This window comes from Notolabrus celidotus, chromosome 23, assembly GCF_009762535.1.
Source record: "Notolabrus celidotus isolate fNotCel1 chromosome 23, fNotCel1.pri, whole genome shotgun sequence".
Lineage (NCBI taxonomy): Eukaryota > Metazoa > Chordata > Actinopteri > Labriformes > Labridae > Notolabrus > Notolabrus celidotus.
Genome location: NC_048294.1, coordinates 24,387,920 through 24,410,343, shown reverse-complemented (window position 1 = coordinate 24,410,343; position 22,424 = coordinate 24,387,920). Strand labels below are relative to the sequence as shown.

At 42.6% G+C, this 22,424-nt stretch overlaps 3 protein-coding genes across 4 annotated transcripts; 2 read left to right on the top strand and 1 right to left on the bottom strand.

The window, feature by feature from the left end:
* The first annotated feature begins 5,300 nt into the window (after window positions 1-5,300).
* On the top strand, window positions 5,301-6,858 carry LOC117807467. The gene is made up of 5 exons (XM_034676780.1): window positions 5,301-5,362; window positions 5,490-6,185; window positions 6,290-6,415; window positions 6,501-6,544; window positions 6,664-6,858. The coding sequence occupies exons 1-5, from the start codon at window positions 5,308-5,310 to the stop codon at window positions 6,781-6,783; spliced, it is 1,041 nt and encodes a 346-aa protein (XP_034532671.1). The 5' UTR covers window positions 5,301-5,307; the 3' UTR covers window positions 6,784-6,858.
* A 4,556-nt stretch (window positions 6,859-11,414) lies between these two features.
* LOC117807820 (collagen alpha-1(XIV) chain-like) lies at window positions 11,415-12,788 on the bottom strand. The gene is made up of 4 exons (XM_034677222.1): window positions 12,739-12,788; window positions 11,925-11,963; window positions 11,672-11,810; window positions 11,415-11,583 (listed from the first exon to the last, which is right to left on the bottom strand). The coding sequence occupies exons 1-4, from the start codon at window positions 12,767-12,769 to the stop codon at window positions 11,415-11,417; spliced, it is 378 nt and encodes a 125-aa protein (XP_034533113.1). The 5' UTR covers window positions 12,770-12,788.
* A 1,323-nt stretch (window positions 12,789-14,111) lies between these two features.
* On the top strand, window positions 14,112-16,044 carry LOC117807511. Of its 2 annotated transcripts, XM_034676830.1 has the most exons (6): window positions 14,112-14,166; window positions 14,298-14,993; window positions 15,098-15,223; window positions 15,309-15,352; window positions 15,472-15,616; window positions 15,967-16,044. In XM_034676830.1, exons 1-5 carry the CDS (start codon window positions 14,112-14,114, stop codon window positions 15,589-15,591), a joined length of 1,041 nt encoding a protein of 346 aa, XP_034532721.1. In that variant the 3' UTR covers window positions 15,592-15,616; window positions 15,967-16,044. The 2 variants fall into 2 exon arrangements, with proteins under 2 accessions (XP_034532721.1, XP_034532720.1); XM_034676829.1 differs by lacking the exon at window positions 15,967-16,044 and having other exon boundaries at window positions 15,472-15,871.
* Window positions 16,045-22,424: the final 6,380 nt, after the last annotated feature.

Genomic DNA, 22,424 nt, shown 5'->3' with positions numbered 1-22,424 from the left:
TCAAGCATCAAATTAATATTAATAATATAAATAGTTAAAATAAATATATTTAAAAAGGGTAAGGATAAGAGTTAAAAATAAAATTAAGGCTAAAAATATCAATAAAACTGAGTCAATAACTTAAAATAAATAAATAGATAAAAATAAAATAAGATAAACAGTTAAAATTAGTAAAATAATAAATCAACATTTAAATCAATATAACAGTAAAAAGTAAGTAATACAATTTTTAAACTCTACATTAAAAACAGACTGAATAAATATGTTTTCAGTTTATGTTTAAAAGTCTGAATAGCTGCGCTACGGCTCTCCCCCCTCTCTCCCGCCCCCCCATCCGCCCCCCCCCCCCTCTTATTTTAATGCACCTCACAAGATACTGATATAGGTAAAGATATAGGGTTGGGGGGGGGGGGGGGGGCGGATTGTGATGCAGTAGTGCACTACGGCTCTCCCCCCTCTCTCCCGCCTCCCTTCCTGCCCCCCCTATTTTAATCCACCTCACTAGCAAACATACATACAACAAAAAAACAAACAAAACAGGATTCAAATCATATCACACACACACAGTTCAGGTTTGGCGGGGCCTTAGTGTTTGGCTCGGCCCTACTCGCTGGGGGTCCATCGGGGCTGGGTGGGTGGCTGGTGTCCCTGTCACCCTCCGTCCCCCTGCTGCCCCCTCCCCTGTGGGGGCCTGGTCCGCGGCTGCCCTCGGGGCCGGGTTTCCCGGGGTTCCCTTGCGGGGGTGGGGTGGCGCGCAGCTGGGGGGGTGTTACTACGGCAGCCATTGGGGTGTCCCTCCATGCCCCCGCGGCCTGGTCCATCAGTCGCAGGGCGTGGGTGGGGGGCGTGGCTGGGGGGAGTGGTCGGGCCATCTGGGGGGGACGGGGGGGATTGGCCCTGCCGCCTCCGCCCTCCCCCCGCTCTGGCGCGCCGGTTGGCGGGCTCTGGTCCTGGTCCTGCCCGTCTGCCTGGCTGTCTGCTCCTGGTGCCGGGCCCCCTCGGCCCTGGTGGCTCCTTTGGCCCCGTCTTGGGGGGCTGTGGGGGCGGTGTTGTGGGGGTGTCCCTTGGGGGGGCTGCGGGATCTCTCCCCCCTCGCCCCCCTTTCCTCCTACTGGGTGACCTGGGGGTCGCCCTGGGTGCTCCGGCGGTACCCGTTTGCTTCCGGTCTGGGTCCTTGGCTTGTCCCCTGGCCGGGGTCTCCCGCGGAAGGTTGGGTCCTTCAGTCTGACTGCTCTCGCGGCCCGGGTGCCGGGCCGTACCGCTCGGCTGATCTGACCCAAGTGGTTTCATCTGCACCAGTGGTGGTCTTGTTACACAAATAGAACACAGCACGGCGGCAACCCTCTGCGACCCAAGCTTCAGTAATGATTGTGGACACTAAGGGTTGCTTAATCATTAGTATCACCCCACGGATTTTTTTTGGCATCATGGTGAGATGGTCCCTCTCCATCTAAGTGTGTTAGGTCTCTCTCTCCTTCTCTCTCCCTGTCCCTTTGTATATCCTTATGTAATCTTTCTTTCACTTTCTCTTATTTTTTTTTATTTTATTTGGCCCACCTAGGTGTGCACGCCCTTTTTTACAGAACATGATATTAGCTGTCAATAAAAGATAGGCCAGAGTTCTAAGAGGGATGGTGATGGTTGCATGCACACAGTCACAAGCACAGAAGAAAAAGGTTTTCTTTCTTTTCTTTTGCTGCAAGAATAAATTGCATTAATATTTGACAGTTTGTGACAAACATGACACAAACCAGAAATATATATGCAGACAAGAGAAAAAAAAAAAGAAAAAGTCTGAATATCTCTATCAGCTCCTCTCAGATCCTCTCAGACTGTTCCATCGTTTAGGAGCATCGCAGCTGAAAGCAGTGTCACTGAAAGTTTCTGTTCTCCTCTGAGGAACAACTAAAAGAGAGGAGCCGGAGGATCTGAGAGGCCTTCCTGGTTCATACACTAAAAGCATCTCTGAGATGTAGTCTGGTGTGAGGTCATGCAGCGCTTTAAAAACTAGTGACATAATTTAAAATCAACACAAAAAGAAACAGACAGCCAATGTGAAGATTTAAAAACAGGCGTAATGTGTGCTCTCCTTCTGGTCTTCATTAAAACTCTTGCTGCTGCACTTTGTATTCACTGCAGTTTGTTTATTGTGTTCTTTGGGGACCAGAAAGGAGAGCATTGCAGTAGTCTAGCCTGCTGGTTATAAAAGCGTGCATTAGTCTCTCTGTGTTGCTCAGAGAGAGAAACATCCTCACTCTAGAAATGTTCTTTAAATGATAAAATGCTGTTTACTTTATTAACATGTGGTTTAAAATTAAAATCAGAGTCAAATAAAACACCTAAGTTTCTCACTTCTTGGCTTGGATTAAGTCCATGAACATTTAGTGTGGAGGCCAGTTTCTCTCTCTGAGCCTTTAAGCCATTGACAAGTGCGTCTGTTTTGTCCTGATTGAGCTGTAAAAAGTTCTGTGACATCCAGGCTTTAATATCTAACATGCAGTTTAAAAGTGATTCAATCGGCCCAGTGTCAAATTTATGTGCTGGTAGAACTTTGGCAGGACTGTCTTTAGGTTTCCATGGCTGAAATCACCCAGTACAATGAAAAATGCATCAGGTAGTGCAGTCTGTTGCTCACTGATAGCGTTGTGCAGCTCACTCTGAGTGTCCTTAGCATTATTGTGTTCTGACTTATGAAAGTATTTTTGTTATGCATTTACACAAGGTTAAATAGGGTTATTTTGTGGAATAAACTATGTTATTTTGCATTTCTAGAAGTTGTTGGCAGCTAAGCTGTATTGTTCAGTAAGGGGATAATGTATGGTAAGCAGGTTGTTATGGGAAAAAGAATCCCGACCCCGGGGTTCTTTTTCCCATAACAACCTGCTAACCATACATTATCCCACTTATTACCCGGCTACTAACTTAAGACACAAACAAGTTGTTAAAAACATTGATTAGAGATTATTTTATTGATTTAAATGTTTTCTGTTCACAGTTTTTAAAAATAGTCCCAGTGATTCCTCGTCAGTGATCGTTCCATGGTGATGGATTCTTCTCTGCCTGTTGCGGTGGATTGAACATGAAACTGTCCTCATTCAGCTCTCCTTCTTCTCTGAGCTCTGTGGTTCACACACCTTTAAAAAGAAACTAATGTCACAACTTTGAACCCTGCTGCTATCATCACCACCACTCATGGTTTAACTTTCTTTGTAGAGATCACTAACCTAAAGGTTCTCTCACCTGCTCCACTCCTTCATCATATTGATGGACAGGATCCAAGATGAAAACATCTGTAGCCTGCTGATTTAGCATGCTAACTGTAGCTAACGTTTTAGACACATTGTTTACCAATATGATGCTAAAGGAAGCTAACGGTTGTGCCGGAACTCTTTTCCGTGGATTGATTTGACATGACGTCTAATCAGGTTGTCTCTGGTGTTGCTCATGTTAGTGAATGTTAATAACCGTTGTCAAGGGGTTGTCAAGGCGGTTTGACCAATCAGAATCAAGCTTCTTACACAAGCGGAAGATCAGTAAGAGAGCTGGGTAATAAAGAGTGTTTAAAAATGATGTAAAAGCGTGTGGGTAATTTAATGCGTACATTCATTGTATTTGAAAAACTCATGATACCTCTCTGACACTGTCTGTCAGGTCCTGACAGGTCAGGGTTTTTTTGTATGGTTGGGTCTTTTTGACCCACCTGGAGATAGATGGCGAGCTTCCCACCTGGATCTAGAGACCGAGGTACCAGAGGTTACCTTGACAGTTTCTGCTGCACTGTCCGGTGTGGCAGACCCATAGACTGTATATAAAATGGACGTCAAGTGAGGCCACAACAAAAACTGCTCCCCCTAGTGGCTGGCTTGCAGTATAGGTCAAAACCTCCATCTCCTCCATTCATTTGAATGGGTCTGCGGTCAAACTTTTAAAAATAAATACACGTCGTATGAATGTTTCTCACATCCGTATGCTGTGGTGATATGTAGTTAGTATTTGACTGTTTTGTGTTCAAGGCCTCTTTTTTCTGAAAAGTTTCTTTTTCGTTAGTTATTAGAGGTTAAAAAACGGGGTTTTGGGTGCAGACTTGGCCTAATTGTTAAGTTGTGCGCCCATATAGCGGGTGGCCCGGGTTCGAATCCAGCCTGTGGCCTCTTTCCCGTGTTGTCATTCCCCCACTCTCTCCCACTTTCCTACACTATCCACTGTCCTCTCCTCTATAAATAAAGATGTAAAAGCCCCAAAATATAACTTAAAAAAACAACAACCCCCCCACCCAAAAAAAAACAGGGTTTTACATCCGGGTTAGGACCTCGGGACGGTAAGCTGTAGGGAGGAGCTTGTTACCGTGGAAACACACAAATTCCCTACTCTGCAGACTGGCTTCAGAAAATCTACAAGATGGCAGCGTTCTGGAACGGGATATTTTAGCTTCAAAACCGTGCAATGAGAAAAGGTGGAGCGACGCTGTCATTTACATATGCAGACTATGGGGTAGGCCCAGCAATTACAAAAACCTCACACTCAGCCCCACATGCCTTTTCCCCCCCTTGCACACACAAACACACACACTCACACACACACTGAACTGGGACATTGAATACGATGGACTTATCTTTTCTAATTTTCATCCCAGGAACTTTGGAACCTTCTTTTGAATGGTTAAACATATCGCATCAACATTCCTTGGAAATGTGTAATGGTGGCTGCTGCAAAGGAAATTTCCTTTAGAATAAGTATTTGTGATTTAAACTGTCATTTGTATGTTGAACTTTGATACTGAGCAGACACTTGAATTTAAGAATGATATATAAAACTCAGGTATAAAGGGTGCATCCTAGAGACATGTATTAGTGGCCAATGTGATATTGATAACTGTTTGTCTTATTGTATACACTATTGTTACTGTGTGGTTAACAATATTTTTTTTCCTATTTCTTGTTTAAATTAAAGTCGGCAATATGTAATACACTGCCTCTGATACTCATTAAAACACTCCACCTAGCTCTAGTAGTCGAACCTACTAGCCCTTCAGCAATCTAAGTGTTACAACAAGAACTCAGACAAACTTTCACCATATTTACTTTTCAACTGGTTTGTGTTTTGGCACATGTGCGCTCTCTCCCCTGCAATCGAACACAGGAGAGAGAGTAAGACACCTCAAAGACTCACACCCAGCAGCACAGCAGTGAGCATGTGATTATGTTTCCTATATGTGCCTTCTCATGTTGGCCAATGAAACGCAGCCTGGTCTGTGAAGAGGGGAGAGACTGTCAGTGTTCTTTCATTCAGAGCAACGATTCGAGCACGATGACATCTCCAAGGTTTGTCCTCTACCTGACATGTTTGGTGCTCGGGGAAATTGGTAAGTTGCATTTTCATTTTTATGTTTTTTCTATTGAATACTTCTATTGGTTAAAACTGAACATGTTTCAGTCTTTCTGAGGTAAATACTCTCCAACTACATTTCCTCTGTCTCTTATTCACTTCAGCTCTGACAACTGCTCTGAAATCGTCCTCATCTGTTCATCAAGAGAGCCGAGAAACTGGAGAGAAACTGACTTTACAATGTTTCAATGAAGATGAAACTGTTACACATGTGTTCTGGTTCAAACACACTGTGGGAGAGAAACTAAAGCTCATGTTTTATTCCCACAAATATGGAGCTAATGATTCTTTTCAAGGTGAATTTAACAACAATCCACGCTTCTCACTGGATAAACAACGTGGTCAATACAATTTGACAATCTCAGATTTGCACGTGTCAGACTCAGCTACTTATCACTGCTTAGGTTGCTATCTCTGCAGTCTGGAGATTTTGGAAACTGTTCATGTCAATGTGAAGAGTTCAGGGTTTAATGTCCCAGCCGTCCTCCATCAGTCAGAGTCTAAGACCATCCAGCCAGGAGGCTCTGTGACTCTGAACTGTACCGTCCACACTGGGAGCTGTGATGGAGAACACAGTGTTTACTGGTTCAAAGACTCTGAAGAATCTCAACCAGGACTCATTTACACCAGTGGAGGAAAGAAGGATCAGTGTGAGAGGAAACCTGATTCACAAACACACACCTGTGTCTACAACTTGCCAATGAAGAACCTGGATCTGTCTCATGCTGGGACCTACCACTGCGCTGTGGTCTCATGTGGACACGTTCTGTTTGGAGACGGGATCAAGCTGGACTTTAAAGGTAAGTGTCTCTGTAGTCAAAGTTCTCTTATCAATCAGAATCAACATGAACACAGAGAGAAAAGCTCAGAGCTCTGTTTCTGATGTCTGACTCTTTACCTACAGACCGGGTGGACCTTCTTGTCTTGGTGTATTGTTTGAGTGGAGCTTTGATATTTGTGACTCTCCTGGTAGTGGTCTTGGCCTTCTCACTGTACAAGATGAACAAAAGGATCCGTTTCCTGTCTCAAGGTACGATATCCAACACTGCTTCTTTCTGCCTGTGCCTGCTCAACATGAGTTTAACAATCAACACTTTTTTATGTTTCACCATCAGAGGCTCAAACAAGTTCTTCAGCCCCCTCTGCTAGAAACCTGGAGGTGAGATTATTTCATCTGCTGATCTGATCAATCATCCTTTTAAATGATTTCTAATACATAAATGGTTTGAACTTCTGTCATGATCTATATTGTGATAGACTTTTGTATATTGTTCATAGGGTCACAGAGAAGCAGACAACCTCTTTTATGCTGCTCTGAGTGTTAACAAGCCCAACACATCAAGAAGACAGAGAAACACAACCACAGATGAGTGTGTGTACTCCAGTGTGAAGCAGTAGAAGTCATGATGTTTTATTTCACTCTGTAAGTTTGACTGGATTTTGTACGGGGCGCTGTTTGTAAAGTTGTGCACACCAAAAATAATGACAACATTTCTCCACATTTAGCTCTAAAACGTCTTTGAAAATATCACAACTCGTTTTTAAAGTTACGTTTTTATCACATTCAGAGCAATATCTGTAACCTTTTTCACATTTATTTTTCACGCCACAAATGAAATGTTCAATGTTAAATCTAAATCTAAATGTTACACATTGAATCTAATTGCTAAATATAAATCTAAATATTAAATCTAAATGTTAAATGTTGCTCTATGATCCTAAATATTTAGCTAGTATGCAAATTCACACTGCTGCCGAGTGGAAATACCAAAATGAAGGCTTCATAAAGCGATACAGCCTTAGAGCGTCTGTACCATAGACTGGGTCAGTTCTGTCTCTGAGCGTTGTGAAACCCCTTTGTTGCCTCCAACACAACCTTTAAAACATTTTTACAGCGGGCAGTCCGGCTATAACTCGTAGGAGTCAGTACTGACTGACTATGATTTGGATATCTGTATCGTTTTATGAAGGTTTTATTTTGGTACTTCCGCTAGGCAGCAGTGTGAATTGTGTTGGGCGCTGTTAGTACCAATGTATTCATTTCAAGTCTTAGGTTGTCATTGCTGAGGGAAATCTTTTGTTTGTATTAGTTTCTAAATGTAACCTGAAGCTTGACAGTATAAATGCATGTGCAGGAGGAGAGTCTGTGGTAAAGGTGGATAAACAGTGAAACAAAGTCAACAGGTTATTAGATTTGAGAATGCATCAGTCAGGAGTGAAGGAGTGTTTCTGCAGAGGCCTCAAGTCTACTAGCATTGCCCCTTATATCTTAAACAGCTGCTCTCCTCATCACCTGACCTGAGGTCGCTTGCTGCTCTTGCTTTGTTTGAGCTAAAAGGTTAATTCAATGTAAAGTCCTTGTTACATTTGAATGTGGTGATGTGATTATCTCATACCTAAAGGATTATTGTTTATCATTATAACTATCTAAGACTATATGTAGATTGATGAATTAATCAATAAACAGACGATGTGTAACTGTTTGTTTAAAATGTGTTTTATGGTTAATTGAAACTTTGGTTTGTCATGAGTTGATCTTTAGTTTTTCTTGTTCTTCATGTCTTGTTTCCTCCCTGTCTGTTGTCTGTATTAATTATAAGTTATCATTTGTCTTCCATGTGTTATTAGTGATCCATGTCTTGTGTTGTATACCTTGTGTGTTTCTGGTCAGTTGTGTTTCCTGTTTTATTTTGAAGTTCTTGCTCCCTGTGTGTCTGCTTTAGTTCTACTTCCTGCTCTTGTGTGTTTCCTTCCTTTTCGATGACCTCATTAGTTTCACCTCTGTCCTGTGTTCACACCTGTTGCTCTTTACTCTGTGTGTATTTAGTGTCTCTGTTTCCCCTCTCCTGTGTTTGATCATTACGTCTTCCTTTGTCTCTTCCTGTTTTCAATGTGGCTGTTTTCTAAACCTCCTACTATCCTAGCAGTACGTACTGATGTGGTCTAAATTCAGTATGTAGTATGTGAACAAGAGCAAGATCTGCATCTTGTCATACTGAATCAGGAACATGTCTCAGTCTGCAGCGGACCAGTCTCCCTCATGTACTGTTTCCCACAATGCACAGCGCTAATGTTCTTCTCCTTTTTTTTGTACATGACGGGGGCACTCAGTTTTTAGGTGCTGTGAAAATGATTAAACTCCATAAAAAACACTTCTTAACTTTTTAAATCATAAGTGATGATAAAGAAGCAGTTTATCTATCAGCTTGGTCGTTGTTTACTTCCACTTTCTGAAACCGGAAATCCAGCGTGGCCTGACCCAGCATCCTGCAGACCAGATCCAACAGAACAGTCAAACCACAGACTACCTACAAACACAGTATGCAGTAAGTGCTGGATACTGCATTTGTAGGTAGCATGTAGCAGGCCGTTCAGAAAACAGCCTGTGTTGCTTTATCTCAGTGTTTTATTTTAAACGCTTTGGATTTAGTTTCTTGGATATTTTTAAAGTAAGTTTTTTTTTGTGTGTTGTTTGTTCTTTTATTAAATTTTATTCTTCTCATGGGTCCTTCTCCGTTTTTTCCCCAATGTGACATTTTCATTATATTATGGTGTTGCACAACAGATGAGACAAATGTGACAAAAACAGAAAAAAATAGCTTTAATATTGAGATACACAGAACCAAGATCAGTCTGTAAACCAGTTCAGGGGTCTTATTTATAAGGGACTGCTGTCACGGCACACTGTCTCCCTATTGGCCGATTGCCATGGCTGTCAGGCAAGGGGGTGGGCTTACCTAGTCAGCACGGCTTGAAACTAGTGTTGCGGCAACACTGTCCAGAGTATGGGGGTGTGGCTGTCGAGCTACAGGTGGGCGGACCTTCCTGGTCACGTGACCAATTTATCAATGAGACGGTGACGCTGTGGTCTTGATTAGCTCTGGCAGACACCTGCTAGAGAGGCGAGAAGAAACAGACGCCGTTGTCAGAAGCCGTGGAAAGAGATTCTTGCGAAGTTTTCCCCTTTTTCCGTTGAGTTTTGTCGTGTGTTATATATGTCAACTTAAATATGAACTGTCATCGGAAACCCTGAGGGGTAACGAGAAGGAAGCAGCGTGAGCTGGTCCCGGAGCCGTGAATGGTGTCCTGGAAAGAAGTCGGCACAGGTAAGGTCCGCCTTTTCCCTTTGCCTTTTGCTCGACAGTCACCTGATTCCTTCTTTAGTATGGCACGGGCAGCCAACGCTTGGATGCCCTAGACCGAGCTCGTGCCAGGGTTGTGTTGCCGTGACACTAGGAAGTGGAGAGTCGATTATGAACTCAGAAAAGGTGAGAGACGCCTAGAGAGAGCAGCCGCCGATTTTTGAGAGTCACGGGAGAATTGAAGAGTGTCGCAGAAGACCCTCTTTCCGTTGTTTGTTTGAGATTTTGTCTGCGTCTTACTATAAATGAACTGGGGTCAGAGCCATGGAGTGGCACCGAGGGACCGCAGTCAGGGCTGGCCGAAGCCAACTGGGTCGAAGTCGGAGGAGATCCGCTGAGAGGGTGAGCTGGCAGCCAAATGTATGCACGGACATCCCAGCCTCGAAAGCACTAGACCAGGGGTCGGCAACCTGCAGCTCTTTCATCCTTACGCTGCGGCTCCCTGTGGCTTTGGAAAATAAATGATGATGAATCAATTTAAGTAGTTTTTTTTTATTGTAACAGAGGTAATGAATATTGTCATTCAGATTGTCAATAAAAAAATGGAAAAAGGTTTAAATCACCATCACTCCCGTTCAATACTGGACGAGGCCTACTCTGATCTCCTGGCTGTCCTGGAGGTGAGGTGCTGAAACGCTTTGCTGCATGTCTGAAACAGGTGCAAACTTTCCTGAGCAGCAAAGGGCTCATCTTTTTTGAGATGGAACCGCCAGAGTGGCTGGGAAAGCTGCACTTTATGGTAGACATGACAGCAAACCTAAACACGCTGAACACAAATATTCAGGGGAGGCCAGGGCTCGAGACTGCAACCTTTTTTTTCAGCGTGTGTGAGAATTTCACCTGGTCGCGTTCATGCAAGTGCATGAATGCTCCTTCTAACACAGGCACTGTATTAGACATTGTGGTTGAAAGTCGCCCTCTTTGTCACTGGCTTCAGTCAGTCTCCTCCACCTGCACTCTCTCCTGTTCTGAAGAGAGCGCGCCGTCGCGTACAGGAGCAGCGCATATGCGCATCACACACCAAAGACAGACTGAACTTCACAACAAGCGTTTCACTGTTTCCACAAATGAAGCGGTCTATCACTGATTATATTAAAAAATGAAATGAGGAGAGAGAGGAGGAGGAGGCTGGTGGCGAGGGACAGGCAGAAAAAAAGTGCCAAATCAGACTGCGATCAAGCCAGCCTCCACTTCTGAAACAATAGTCAAGGCAGCCTCCACTGTATTCTGTTGTGTGCGTTCAGAACAGGCATTACGGTAATAGCATGGAAACATGGATTTGACATTTTCTGACTAAATGATGATTTTAGATGTTTTCAAAGTGAGAATATTTAAAATATTCCAGTTTCACTGACTAATTTCAGTTCAGACCGATAGTGGAAAACGTCATGGTCTAATCCTGTCAATCACAGCTCGATCTGTTTTCATTTCAAAATAAAAGACACTTGAAATGTAGCATCATTGCAATAATTTGGAATACTTCATTGATTTTATAAGCAACACACTAAAGCTTTTATGCATAGCAGAAAGGTTAAAAAACAATATATGCAGTGTTATCTTCATTTTAGATGTCAAAAAGGATTTGCGGCTCCCGGTGTTTTCTTTTTTGTGGAAACCAAGTCCAAATGGCTCTTTGAGTGTTAAAGGTTGCCTACCACTGCCCTACACGTACTGTAAATCCCTGGGGTGGTGGTGCCGTGACACTCTGAAAACCCAGAAATAAACCCATTTATAAAACCGATTACACGCACACCTGTGCGCATTTTCCCTTTATAAATCACAATCTACCTGGAAATGTGCGCACGTGGATGTGGATCATCATCCGCTCTTAACACGCCATCATTCCACTCTGTAAAAGCATACAGGCAGCAGTCTCTCATCTCTGACCTAGACGTAAGAGACCTCAGACTCACTGTCCACGATGACTCCCACCAGCGGCTCGTTGTTCTGGTTGAGGATCTCCCAGAGGGCGAAGGGCTCCTCTGGAGTATCGGGCAGCAGCCTGAACAGCAGGGTGATGGTGTAGTCGGACGGCAGACCTTCAGGGTGGAGGAACCTGTGAGGCAGGAACAGACGTTATGCATGAGACATTCATCAAACACAAGGTGCTGTTTCATGAGAGAGAGAGGATCTACGGCTGTTACTTGGTCAGCTGTGCCAGGAACGCGTTGCTGTGCAGGTGGAAAGAGGGGAAGGTGTTGAAGGTGCCAGGGACCATGGAGACTCCAGAGAGGCTATTGTACCGGTTCTCCACCAAGCCGAACAGCTCCATCATACGGAACCCTGAGGACAGGCAGGTACAGGGGTTAGAACATAAACAACACACAGATCAGAGTGGAGACGGACTGAAGATTCCAGATGCTGATTGGCTGTAAAGAATCAGGTGTGACGTCATACCTGGTGTCGTGCTGCCACTCATCAGTACGGACGGACACACTGGAGAAGAAAGAAGAGGTGTGGAGTTAATCACTGCATCATGACTCTGTAGTGGCAGTCACTGCATTAAAAAACAGACATGACTCTGTAGTGGAAGTCACTGCATTAAAAACAGACATGACTCTGTAGTGGAAGTCACTGCATTATAAACAGACATGACTCTGTAGTGGAAGTCACTGCATTAAACACAGACATGACTCTGTAGTGGAAGTCACTGCATTAAAAACAGACATGACTCTGTAGTGGAAGTCACTGCATTAAACACAGACATGACTCTGTAGTGGAAGTCACTGCATTAAAAACAGACATGACTCTGTAGTGGAAGTCACTGCATTAAACACAGACATGACTCTGTAGTGGAAGTCACTGCATTAAACACAGACATGACTCTGTAGTGGAAGTCACTGCATTAAACACAGACATGACTCTGTAGTGGAAGTCACTGCATTAAAAACAGACATGACTCTGTAGTGGAAGTCACTGCATTAAACACAGACATGACTCTGTAGTGGAAGTCACTGCATTAAACACAGACATGACTCTGTAGTGGAAGTCACTGCATTAAAAACAGACATGACTCTGTAGTGGAAGTCACTGCATTAAACACAGACATGACTCTGTAGTGGAAGTCACTGCATTAAAAACAGACATGACTCTGTAGTGGAAGTCACTGCATTAAAAACAGACATGACTCTGTAGTGGAAGTCACTGCATTAAAAACAGACATGACTCTGTAGTGGAAGTCACTGCATTAAAAACAGCCCTGTGAACTCACTGGCGGTGGCGGCCTCGCACACGAAGGTCATCTCTCTCGCCGGGTAGTCCTCTGTGGTCTCAGGTAGTGATGGGGAAATGAAGCTTCGTGAACCACTAGTTGTATTTCTTGACTCCTCTAGATGGCGCTCTCTGTCCAACAAAGGGTTGAAAGCACACTGAATTGCCATTCATTGAGCCTTCATTTTTAAACCAAGGGCACAGGTGAGGCCAAGGTCTCTCGGCCTGGTCAGTGAAGCAGCCCAACTCTCTTAACTCCTCTGGGACACTCATGGTGTCATAACCGAGTGATATGCTGAAGTGTAGCAGGAACTGCTGACTGAAGATGTGTCTACTGGTGCTGTCCCTCACATACGAAGCGCCGCCATCTCTCACTCTCGTGTGTCAGGTGTTCTGACACCTTCCTGTAAGAACCAACATTATCAGCAATTTCAGCTCTAGTTGTTCTTCTGTTTTGATTTGTCCACATGGGTCCAGCTTTAGCTCTGTTACTGCATCAATGAGTCTTTGCTGCTCATGACCCACCCCATTCAGTGGCTTTCCTGCCTGGAGTCACTTTTGGTCGATACTGAGCACAGCAGACCAGGAACATCCCACAAAGAGGCTCTGACAAGGCCGCTCAGAACATCACAGTTTGGTCTTTGTCAAAGTCAATCACAGTCTTACACTCAGCTAATTCTCCAGCTTCCAACACATCAGTGTAGCATATGTGTGTTTCAGACATCTAAGTGTGTTCAATCTGAGTGTCTCTCAGTGTAAGATGATGCTGGGGCCTGTTAGGTCAAGCTTCAGGTCACAGGCCTCTCCAGGAGCACAGTAACCTGTCTCCCACTCGTCGTGAGTTCACTCTCAGTGCCAGACAGACGCTGCTGACGAGAGAGCAAGACATGTTACAGTGACAATCATGGCTGATCTATGTACACTACAGGATAATGTGGAGATAATGTGTTTCACAGCTTGTGGGAAGGATTTACTGACTGGGCAAAATTAACAAGTGACAGAATAGAGTCACAATTTTATTTACATGAATAAGAAATGTAATGCAGATTTAAGGAACTAACAGACGCAGGACAACTCCCATACAACCAATAAAACTCAGAAACACTACAGTACAAAGAAAAGACTAAGTAACACGAGTACAACAAGAACTCAGACAACTTTCACTATTTTTACTCTTGAACCTGGTTGATGTTTGAGCGTGTGCGCTCTCTCTCCTGCCATCGAACACAGGAGAGAGAGAGTAACCACAGCAGTGAGCATGTGATTATGTTTCCTATATGTGCCTTCTCATGTTGGCCAATAAAACGCAGCCTGGTCTGTGAAGAGGGGAGAGACTGTCAGTGTTCTTTCATTCAGAGCAACGATTCGGGCACGATGACATCTCCAAAGTTTGTCCTCTACCTGACATGTTTGGTGCTCGGGGAAATTGGTAAGTTGCATTTTCATTGCATTATTTTCTTTTTTGTTTTTTCTACTGAATGGTTAAAACTGAACAAGTTTTAGTCTTTTTGAGTTAAAATCCTCTCCAACTACATTTGCTTTGTCTCTTATTCACTTCAGCTCTGACAACTGCTCTGAAATCATCCTCACCTGTTCATCGAGAGAGCCGAGAAACTGGAGAGAAACTGACTTTACAATGTTTCTATGAAGAGTCTGAGACTGCATGGGTGCAATGGTTCAAACACACTGTGGGAGAGAAACTAAAGCTCATCTCGCTTGTCTACAAATTTACCACTAATGATACTTTCCGTGGTGAATTCAAGAACAATCCACGCTTCTCACTGGATAAACAACTTGGTCAAAATCATTTGACAATCTCAGATTTGCACGTGTCAGACTCAGCTACTTATCACTGCTTAAGCTGCCTTTACTGCAGTATGGAGATTTTGGAAACCGTTCATGTCAATGTGAAGAGTTCAGGGTTTAAAGTCCCAGCCGTCATCCATCAGTCAGAGTCTGAGACCATCCAGCCAGGAGGCTCTGTGACTCTGAACTGTACCGTCCACACTGGGAGCTGTGATGGAGAACACAGTGTTTACTGGTTCAAAGACTCTGAAGAATCTCAACCAGGACTCATTTACACCAGTGGAGGAAAGAAGGATCAGTGTGAGAGGAAGCCTGATTCACAAACACACACCTGTGTCTACAACTTGCCAATGAAGAACCTGGATCTGTCTCATGCTGGGACCTACCACTGCGCTGTGGTCTCATGTGGACACGTTCTGTTTGGAGACGGGATCAAGCTGGACTTTAAAGGTAAGTGTCTCTGTAGTCAAAGTTCTCTTATCAATCAGAATCAACATGAACACAGAGAGAAAAGCTCAGAGCTCTGTTTCTGATGTCTGACTCTTTACCTACAGACCGGGTGGACCTTCTTGTCTTGGTGTATTGTTTGAGTGGAGCTTTGATATTTGTGACTCTCCTGGTAGTGGTCTTGGCCTTCTCACTGTACAAGATGAACAAAAGGATCCGTTTCCTGTCTCAAGGTACGATATCCAACACTGCTTCTTTCTGCCTGTGCCTGCTCAACATGAGTTTAACAATCAACACTTTTTTATGTTTCACCATCAGAGGCTCAAACAAGTTCTTCAGCCCCCTCTGCTAGAAACCTGGAGGTGAGATTATTTCATCTGCTGATCTGATCAATCATCCTTTAAAATGATTTCTAATGCATAAATGGTTTGAACTTCTTTCATGATCTATATTGTGATAGACTTTTGTATATTGTTCATAGGGTCACAGAGAAGCAGACAACCTCTTTTATGCTGCTCTGAGTGTTAACAAGCCCAACACATCAAGAAGACAGAGAAACACGACCACAGATGAGTGTGTGTACTCCAGTGTGAAGCAGTAGAAGTCATGGTGTTTCATTTCACTCTGTAAGTTTGACTGGATTTTGTACGGGGCGCTGTTTGTAAAGTTGTGCACACCAAAAATAATGGCAGCATTTCTCCACAATTAGCTCCAAAACGTCTTTGAAAATATCACAACTCGTTTTTACTCCAGTGTGAAGCAGTAGAAGTCATGGTGTTTCATTTCACTCTTTAAGTTTGACTGGATTTTGATCCATATTTTCAAAGAATTAAGTATGATCTGTTCTACATACATTTCATGTTAATAGAATCAATGTATAAATACATAGAGACATAAATAAATAAATAAATAAATAAGTGTGTGTCTCTGTGTGTTAATAAAGCTCTGAAGTCAACACGTTCTTTTTTTTTTAAAGGCTTCCTCTCGGTCTCCCTTTCGGCACGCTGTAGTTCAGCCAAGGCTCCGTCTTTCTAACCATGCTGCTGTGGTGATAGAAAATAACCACTATGGCACTTTTGAACAGCACATGTCACTTTAAAAACTCCCACACAGCTCAGTTGACGAGTTCAAAGTAATATGCACTTTGTGAAAAACAGGATTAAAACAAAGAACCTTGAGTTTGTGCTCCCACCTACTAGCTAAGCATACATGTCAGCAGGCAACAGTAGCACAGAAACAGGCGTGCAAATGATCACAGACCGGTCATGGTGCTAAACCCTGACACTAAATCCAAGATATTAACTACAAGTGGGTTGCAACTGACTGCAGGTCTGTCAACAGTGTGGAAGGCTCAGAGGGGTATACTACAAAGCCGGATTTGCGGTTACCGAGGTAACTTCAGGGGTAACTCTGGATTTTCAGTACTACGAAGGTGGTTTACTCCTTACCAGGGTAGATCACCATGGTAACTCATGCTGAACTCCTAACCTGCTCCGGAGCAGGTTATGCTCAGGATCAGAGATCAGTTTGGAGAAAACTCCGCCCACTGTCCAATCAGCTCGCTCTGTGAGCTGATCGCTAGGGGAGGGGGGAGCGCTGCGGTCAAGCCCGCAGTGGAGAAGAGACGGGCAGGAGACTTTGTCTACCTGTTTGATTTTATATATAAATACTGATGACAGTTATTGATTATCTCTCCTGACATCAAACATAAACAGAGTCTGAAGTCAGATTATTCAGATGAAGTTGTTTTACTGCATTAAATATAAAACTGTGCGTGCTTATCACTTTGAATCATGTTCACATTTGTATTAGTCCTTTAACCACAGCGCTCAGTTTGATACCGTCAGGACTGCAGCTGAAACATTAAGTCTAAAACTGTCACACACCACACAAGATTACATCAGAGAGAGAGATCACTGTCAGGGAATAAACAGAGTTATTACAGTCAGATATATCTAATGATGAATAAACAGAGTTATTATAGTCAGATATATCTAATAATCAATAAACAGAGTTATTATAGTCAGATATATCTAATGATGAATAAACAGAGTTATTATAGTCTGATATATCTAATGATGAATAAACAGAGTTATTATAGTCAGATATATCTAATGATCAATAAACAGAGTTATTATAGTCAGATATATCTAATGATGAATAAACAGTTATTATAGTCTGATATATCTAATGATGAATAAACAGAGTTATTATAGTCTGATATATCTAATGATGAATAAACAGAGTTATTATAGTCTGATATATCTAATGATGAATAAACAGAGTTATTATAGTCAGATATATCTAATGATCAATAAACAGAGTTATTATAGTCAGATATATCTAATGATGAATAAACAGTTATTATAGTCTGATATATCTAATGATGAATAAACAGTTATTATAGTCTGATATATCTAATGATCAATAAACAGTTATTATAGTCAGATATATCTAATGATGAATAAACAGTTATTATAGTCAGATATATCTAATGATCAATAAACAGAGTTATTATAGTCAGATATATCTAATGATCAATAAACAGAGTTATTATAGTCTGATATATCTAATGATTAATAAACAGAGTTATTATAGTCATATATATCTAATGATTAATAAACAGAGTTATTATAGTCAGATATATCTGCACTCAGTGATGAGAAATGAGACGTGATTTGCGCATTCAAACTGTTTTTGTCTTATCTCTCAGTTCTTCCTTCATTTTTCAAACTCTGGATTCTCTGGACTCTGGAAGTTAATCTGGATCATGTGTTTAACTTCTTCATGTTTTTCTAATATCAGTGCAGTGTTTGAAATTCATGTTGATGTGCTGACGGCAGACTGTCCGTGTCTGTGATTGGTCACATGTTGCCTTCTCCGCCCCGTTCATGTGAACGCACTCAGAGCAGCGTTGTAGTCGAGTCCCCAAATCCGAGTCCGAGTCCGAGTCCAAGTCACCAGAGAAAATTCCGAGTCCGGGTCCGAGTCCGAGTCGAGTCCTCATGACTTGAGTACGAGTCCAAGTCGAGTCCTCACCGATAATATTATATATTACAAGGAGGACAGCCGTTTGAATCCAAACTATTGACTGTTAGACTGGCTGTGTGGGACCTTTTGGATGTGTAGGAAACACATTTATTTAATTAACATTAGTGTTGGAGCTATTTCCATCATTTTATTCCATAAATATTAATTATTCTAATATATTCATAATCATTTTACTTTATGTCATTTATTTGTTGTTGTTTATATTAAGGACAATGTCATGTGCATTATTATTAATATTTTATTTTAGTCTCATTTTGATAGTTTGATGGTTTTCACCTGGATGGGCAGGTAAGATAGGAGGGGCGGACACAGGGAGAGGTGAATGTTGTTTTTCTTTTTACCAGAAGACGTTAGAGCACGAGGACGCTGCAGACTGTTTGGTGAGAAACTGTCTTGTTTAATAAGACTTCAGAGAATCTGAAGTTTTTCCTGGACATTTAAAATGTGTCTGATCCTGTACGATCCACTCTCCCCGTGCGCCGTGGCCGGTTTGATTTTCAGCTTTGATTTTAGTAAATTGACGAGGTCTGACTGTCACTGCAGTGAGATTCTAATGAAATCCGGCCGGTGTGTGTGTAGATTAATTTATGAATGAAGTCACAGCGCTGTGTGCCGTGCATAAATGCGCACCGTGCTTCAGTTGATGAGGGGACACGCTCAGAGATTCTGCTGCACTGGGATCACTGCCGGTGTCCAATAAACTAACAATAAACTACTTAATAACTTTGGTTTAGTTGTTTTAGTCACTAATATTACCGTTATACTAACACAGTAAAGTGATGAACGGTCTCAATAACTTTAGCATCTCTCTCACTTTTGGGTTCATCCTGTACAGATGTCTGTTAAAGTTTGAGCTGGTCTCTTTCCTTGATGGGTCTCTTAAATCTCCAACATGTCGCTCTGCTCTCGCTGCATTTACTGTGAAATATGTGAAAGAAAAATGCTCAGCTGGTAGCGTCTTTTAATCCTGGCAGACGTCACGTGCACGCGCAGGCAGGCGAACGCTCCTACCAGCCCTCGCTCTGAACGGAACACATTTTATGAAACATACAAAATCTAACATGAACATTAAAACAGTCTGTATCAATATATAAGCCTGAGTCCTCCTCTCTATCATCCGGGTCCTTTTGCACTCAATGCTTTAGTCCGACCCCAAGTCCGAGTCATCAGTGCTCGAGTCCAAGTCAAGTCACGAGTCATCAGTGCTCGAGTCCAAGTCAAGTCACGAGTCATTAGTGCTCGAGTCCAAGTCAAGTCACAAGTCATTAGCGCTCGAGTCCAAGTCAAGTCACGAGTCATTAGCGCTCGAGTCCAAGTCAAGTCCCGAGTCATCAGTGCTCGAGTCCTAGTCAAGTCACGAGTCATCAGTGCTCAAGTCCAAGTCAAGTCACGAGTCATCAGTGCTCAAGTCCAAGTCAAGTCACGAGTCATCAGTGCTCAAGTCCAAGTCAAGTCACGAGTCATCAGCGCTCGAGTCCAAGTCAAGTCACAAGTCATTAGCGCTCGAGTCCAAGTCAAGTCCCGAGTCATCAGTGCTCGAGTCCAAGTCAAGTCACAAGTCATCAGCGCTCGAGTCCAAGTCAAGTCACGAGTCATCAGCACTCGAGTCCAAGTCAAGTCACGAGTCATCAGCGCTCGAGTCTATGTCAAGTCACGAGTCATCAGCGCTCGAGTCCAAGTCAAGTCACGAGTCATCAGCGCTCGAGTCTAAGTCAAGTCACGAGTCATCAGCGCTCGAGTCTAAGTCAAGTCACGAGTCATCAGCGCTCGAGTCTAAGTCAAGTCACGAGTCATCAGTGCTCGAGTCTAAGTCAAGTCACGAGTCATCAGCGCTCGAGTCTAAGTCAAGTCACGAGTCATTAGCGCTCGAGTCTAAGTCAAGTCACGAGTCATTAGCGCTCGAGTCTAAGTCAAGTCACGAGTCATCAGCGCTCGAGTCTAAGTCAAGTCACGAGTCATTAGCGCTCGAGTCTAAGTCAAGTCACGAGTCATCAGCGCTCGAGTCTAAGTCAAGTCACGAGTCATCAGCGCTCTAGTCCAAGTCAAGTCACGAGACATCAGTGGATTGACTCATCATGTTGATAACCAGCTTCATGTGACAGTTTAGCGCGATCTCATTTGTCAGGTTTAGTGAAGCCGGATCAGGAGAAGATATCTATGCTGAACTCGCTTCGTAGTATACCCCTCAGGTCTAAGGGGCGTCCTGAAAAGTGCAAATCCTGTCATTAACCAGGGATCCCTGGACACCAGTAAGTAATCAAAATGACTGCACACTATATTGACATTTTTGCACATGCATATTTCTTATTATGTAAGAGTGTTATTCTTCCAATAAGTAATAAACATGAAGCTGCATTTCACAGAATAAGCACTCTGAAGCTCTGAGTCATGGTTACAGAATACACTGAGGCAGCAGTGCAGCAGTTATTTTAATCATTAATCTGAGGTCAAGATCATAACGTACATTTCACTGCATTCATTTGATCCTCAAATCAAGACACTGGTAAGAATATATTTGCTTTGTTAAGATGGACTTTAAAATAGGAAATAATGGCATTTCAAATATGTACTTAAAAATATGACTAACTGCAAACTACTGAAATACTGTGCTCCAAAAATCATCCCAGTCCTTTTAAGTCCTGTACATGATGTCATAGTTCCTTCCTTCATAGGCTGGATCAGAGCTAAACAAGCTGCTGACTGTTTTAAACATTGAAGACTTGTTAAGAAGCCTAATGATGACAGCTTACTAGAAATGCTGACTCATCATAACTTTGGTCAACCTAGAGACAGGCAAGGGGGCGGAGCTGAGGCGGGCATTGAGCCTCCTGGGAAACAGCTACAACACCTCCCACCTGTCTGTTAACTCAGCCACGCCCCTGATTATGAAAAAAAAAAAAATATATATATATATATATATATATATATATGTCTAGGCCGGGTGCAGTGCAGGTTATGCTAGCTCTTTTAGCTAATGAAGGACAGATGATTAATTAATTTACATTTTAGGATGTAATGATGGACCAAGGGACACATATATACACAGGACACATACACACAGGACATATATATACACACCGGACACATACAGTATATACACAGAGAACACATATACAGACAAGCCACACACACACAGGACACATATATACACACTGGACACATAAATACACAGGACACATGTATACAGAAAAGGACACATATATACACACAGGACACATACACACTGGACACAAAAATACACAGGACACATATATACTCACAGGACACACACAGGACACATATATACACACAGGACACATGCATACACACAAGACATATATATACACACTGGACACAAAAATACACAGGACACATATATGCACACAGGACACATATATACACACAGGACACAAAAATACACAGGACATATATATACACACAGGACACATATATACACACAGGACACAAAAATACACAGGACATATATACACACACAGGACACATATATACACACAGGACACATATATACACATGAGACACAAAAATACACAGGACATATATATACACACAGGACACATATATACACACAGGACACAAAAATACACAGGACATATATATACACACAGGACACATATATACACACAGGACACATATATACACATGGGACACATGCATACACATGGGACAGATGCATACACACAGGACACATGCATACACACAAGACATATATATACACACAGAACACATGTATACATACATGACACATATATACTCACAGGACACATGTATACACATGGGACACATGCATACACACAGGACACATGTTTACACACAGGACACATGTATCCATACAGGACACTTGCATACACACAAAACACATATATACACACAGGACACATGTATCCATACAGGACACATGCATACACACAAAACACATACACACAGGACACTCCAGGTCCGGGGAGCAGTGACTGGCTGCAGTCTTAATATCTATGCAAGCCAGCATCTTGGATCCCCGACCACATCTGAGCTTTATTTTGTCCAAATTAACAAGTGACAGATAGAAGTCACAATTTTATTTACATCAATAAGAAACAAGAACAAAGAAGGTGGGAACAAATTTAATGCAGGTTTAAGGAATTAACAGACGCAGGAAAACTCACAACTAAAAAAATGCTTCTATCAAAAAGGCAGAAGAGGAGCCGGTCCATACAACCAATAAAACTCAGAAACACCACAGCACCAAGAAAAGGTTTGGGCATGTGCGCTCTCTCGCTTGCAATCAAACACAAGAGAGAGTAAGACACCTCAAAGACTCTCACCCAGCAGCACAGCAGTGAGCATGTGATTATGTTTCCTATATCTGCCTTCTCATGTTGGCCAATGAAACGCAGCCTGGTCTGT

Excerpts from the sequence above, each read along its gene's own strand:
- LOC117807820 (XM_034677222.1), bottom strand. The coding sequence starts at position 12,769 with ATGACCTTCGTGTGCGAGGCCGCCACCGCCA. Across the intron at positions 11,811-11,924 it reads GAGTGGCAGCACGACACCAG|GGTTCCGTATGATGGAGCTG; the intron begins GTATGACGTCAC and ends GCCTGTCCTCAG. Across the intron at positions 11,584-11,671 it reads TTCCTGGCACAGCTGACCAA|GTTCCTCCACCCTGAAGGTC; the intron begins GTAACAGCCGTA and ends CCTGCCTCACAG.
- LOC117807467 (XM_034676780.1), top strand. The coding sequence starts at position 5,308 with ATGACATCTCCAAGGTTTGTCCTCTACCTGACATGTTTGGTGCTCGGG. Across the intron at positions 5,363-5,489 it reads TTTGGTGCTCGGGGAAATTG|CTCTGACAACTGCTCTGAAA; the intron begins GTAAGTTGCATT and ends TATTCACTTCAG. Across the intron at positions 6,186-6,289 it reads GATCAAGCTGGACTTTAAAG|ACCGGGTGGACCTTCTTGTC; the intron begins GTAAGTGTCTCT and ends CTTTACCTACAG.
- LOC117807511 (XM_034676830.1), top strand. The coding sequence starts at position 14,112 with ATGACATCTCCAAAGTTTGTCCTCTACCTGACATGTTTGGTGCTCGGG. Across the intron at positions 14,167-14,297 it reads TTTGGTGCTCGGGGAAATTG|CTCTGACAACTGCTCTGAAA; the intron begins GTAAGTTGCATT and ends TATTCACTTCAG. Across the intron at positions 15,224-15,308 it reads GATCCGTTTCCTGTCTCAAG|AGGCTCAAACAAGTTCTTCA; the intron begins GTACGATATCCA and ends TTTCACCATCAG.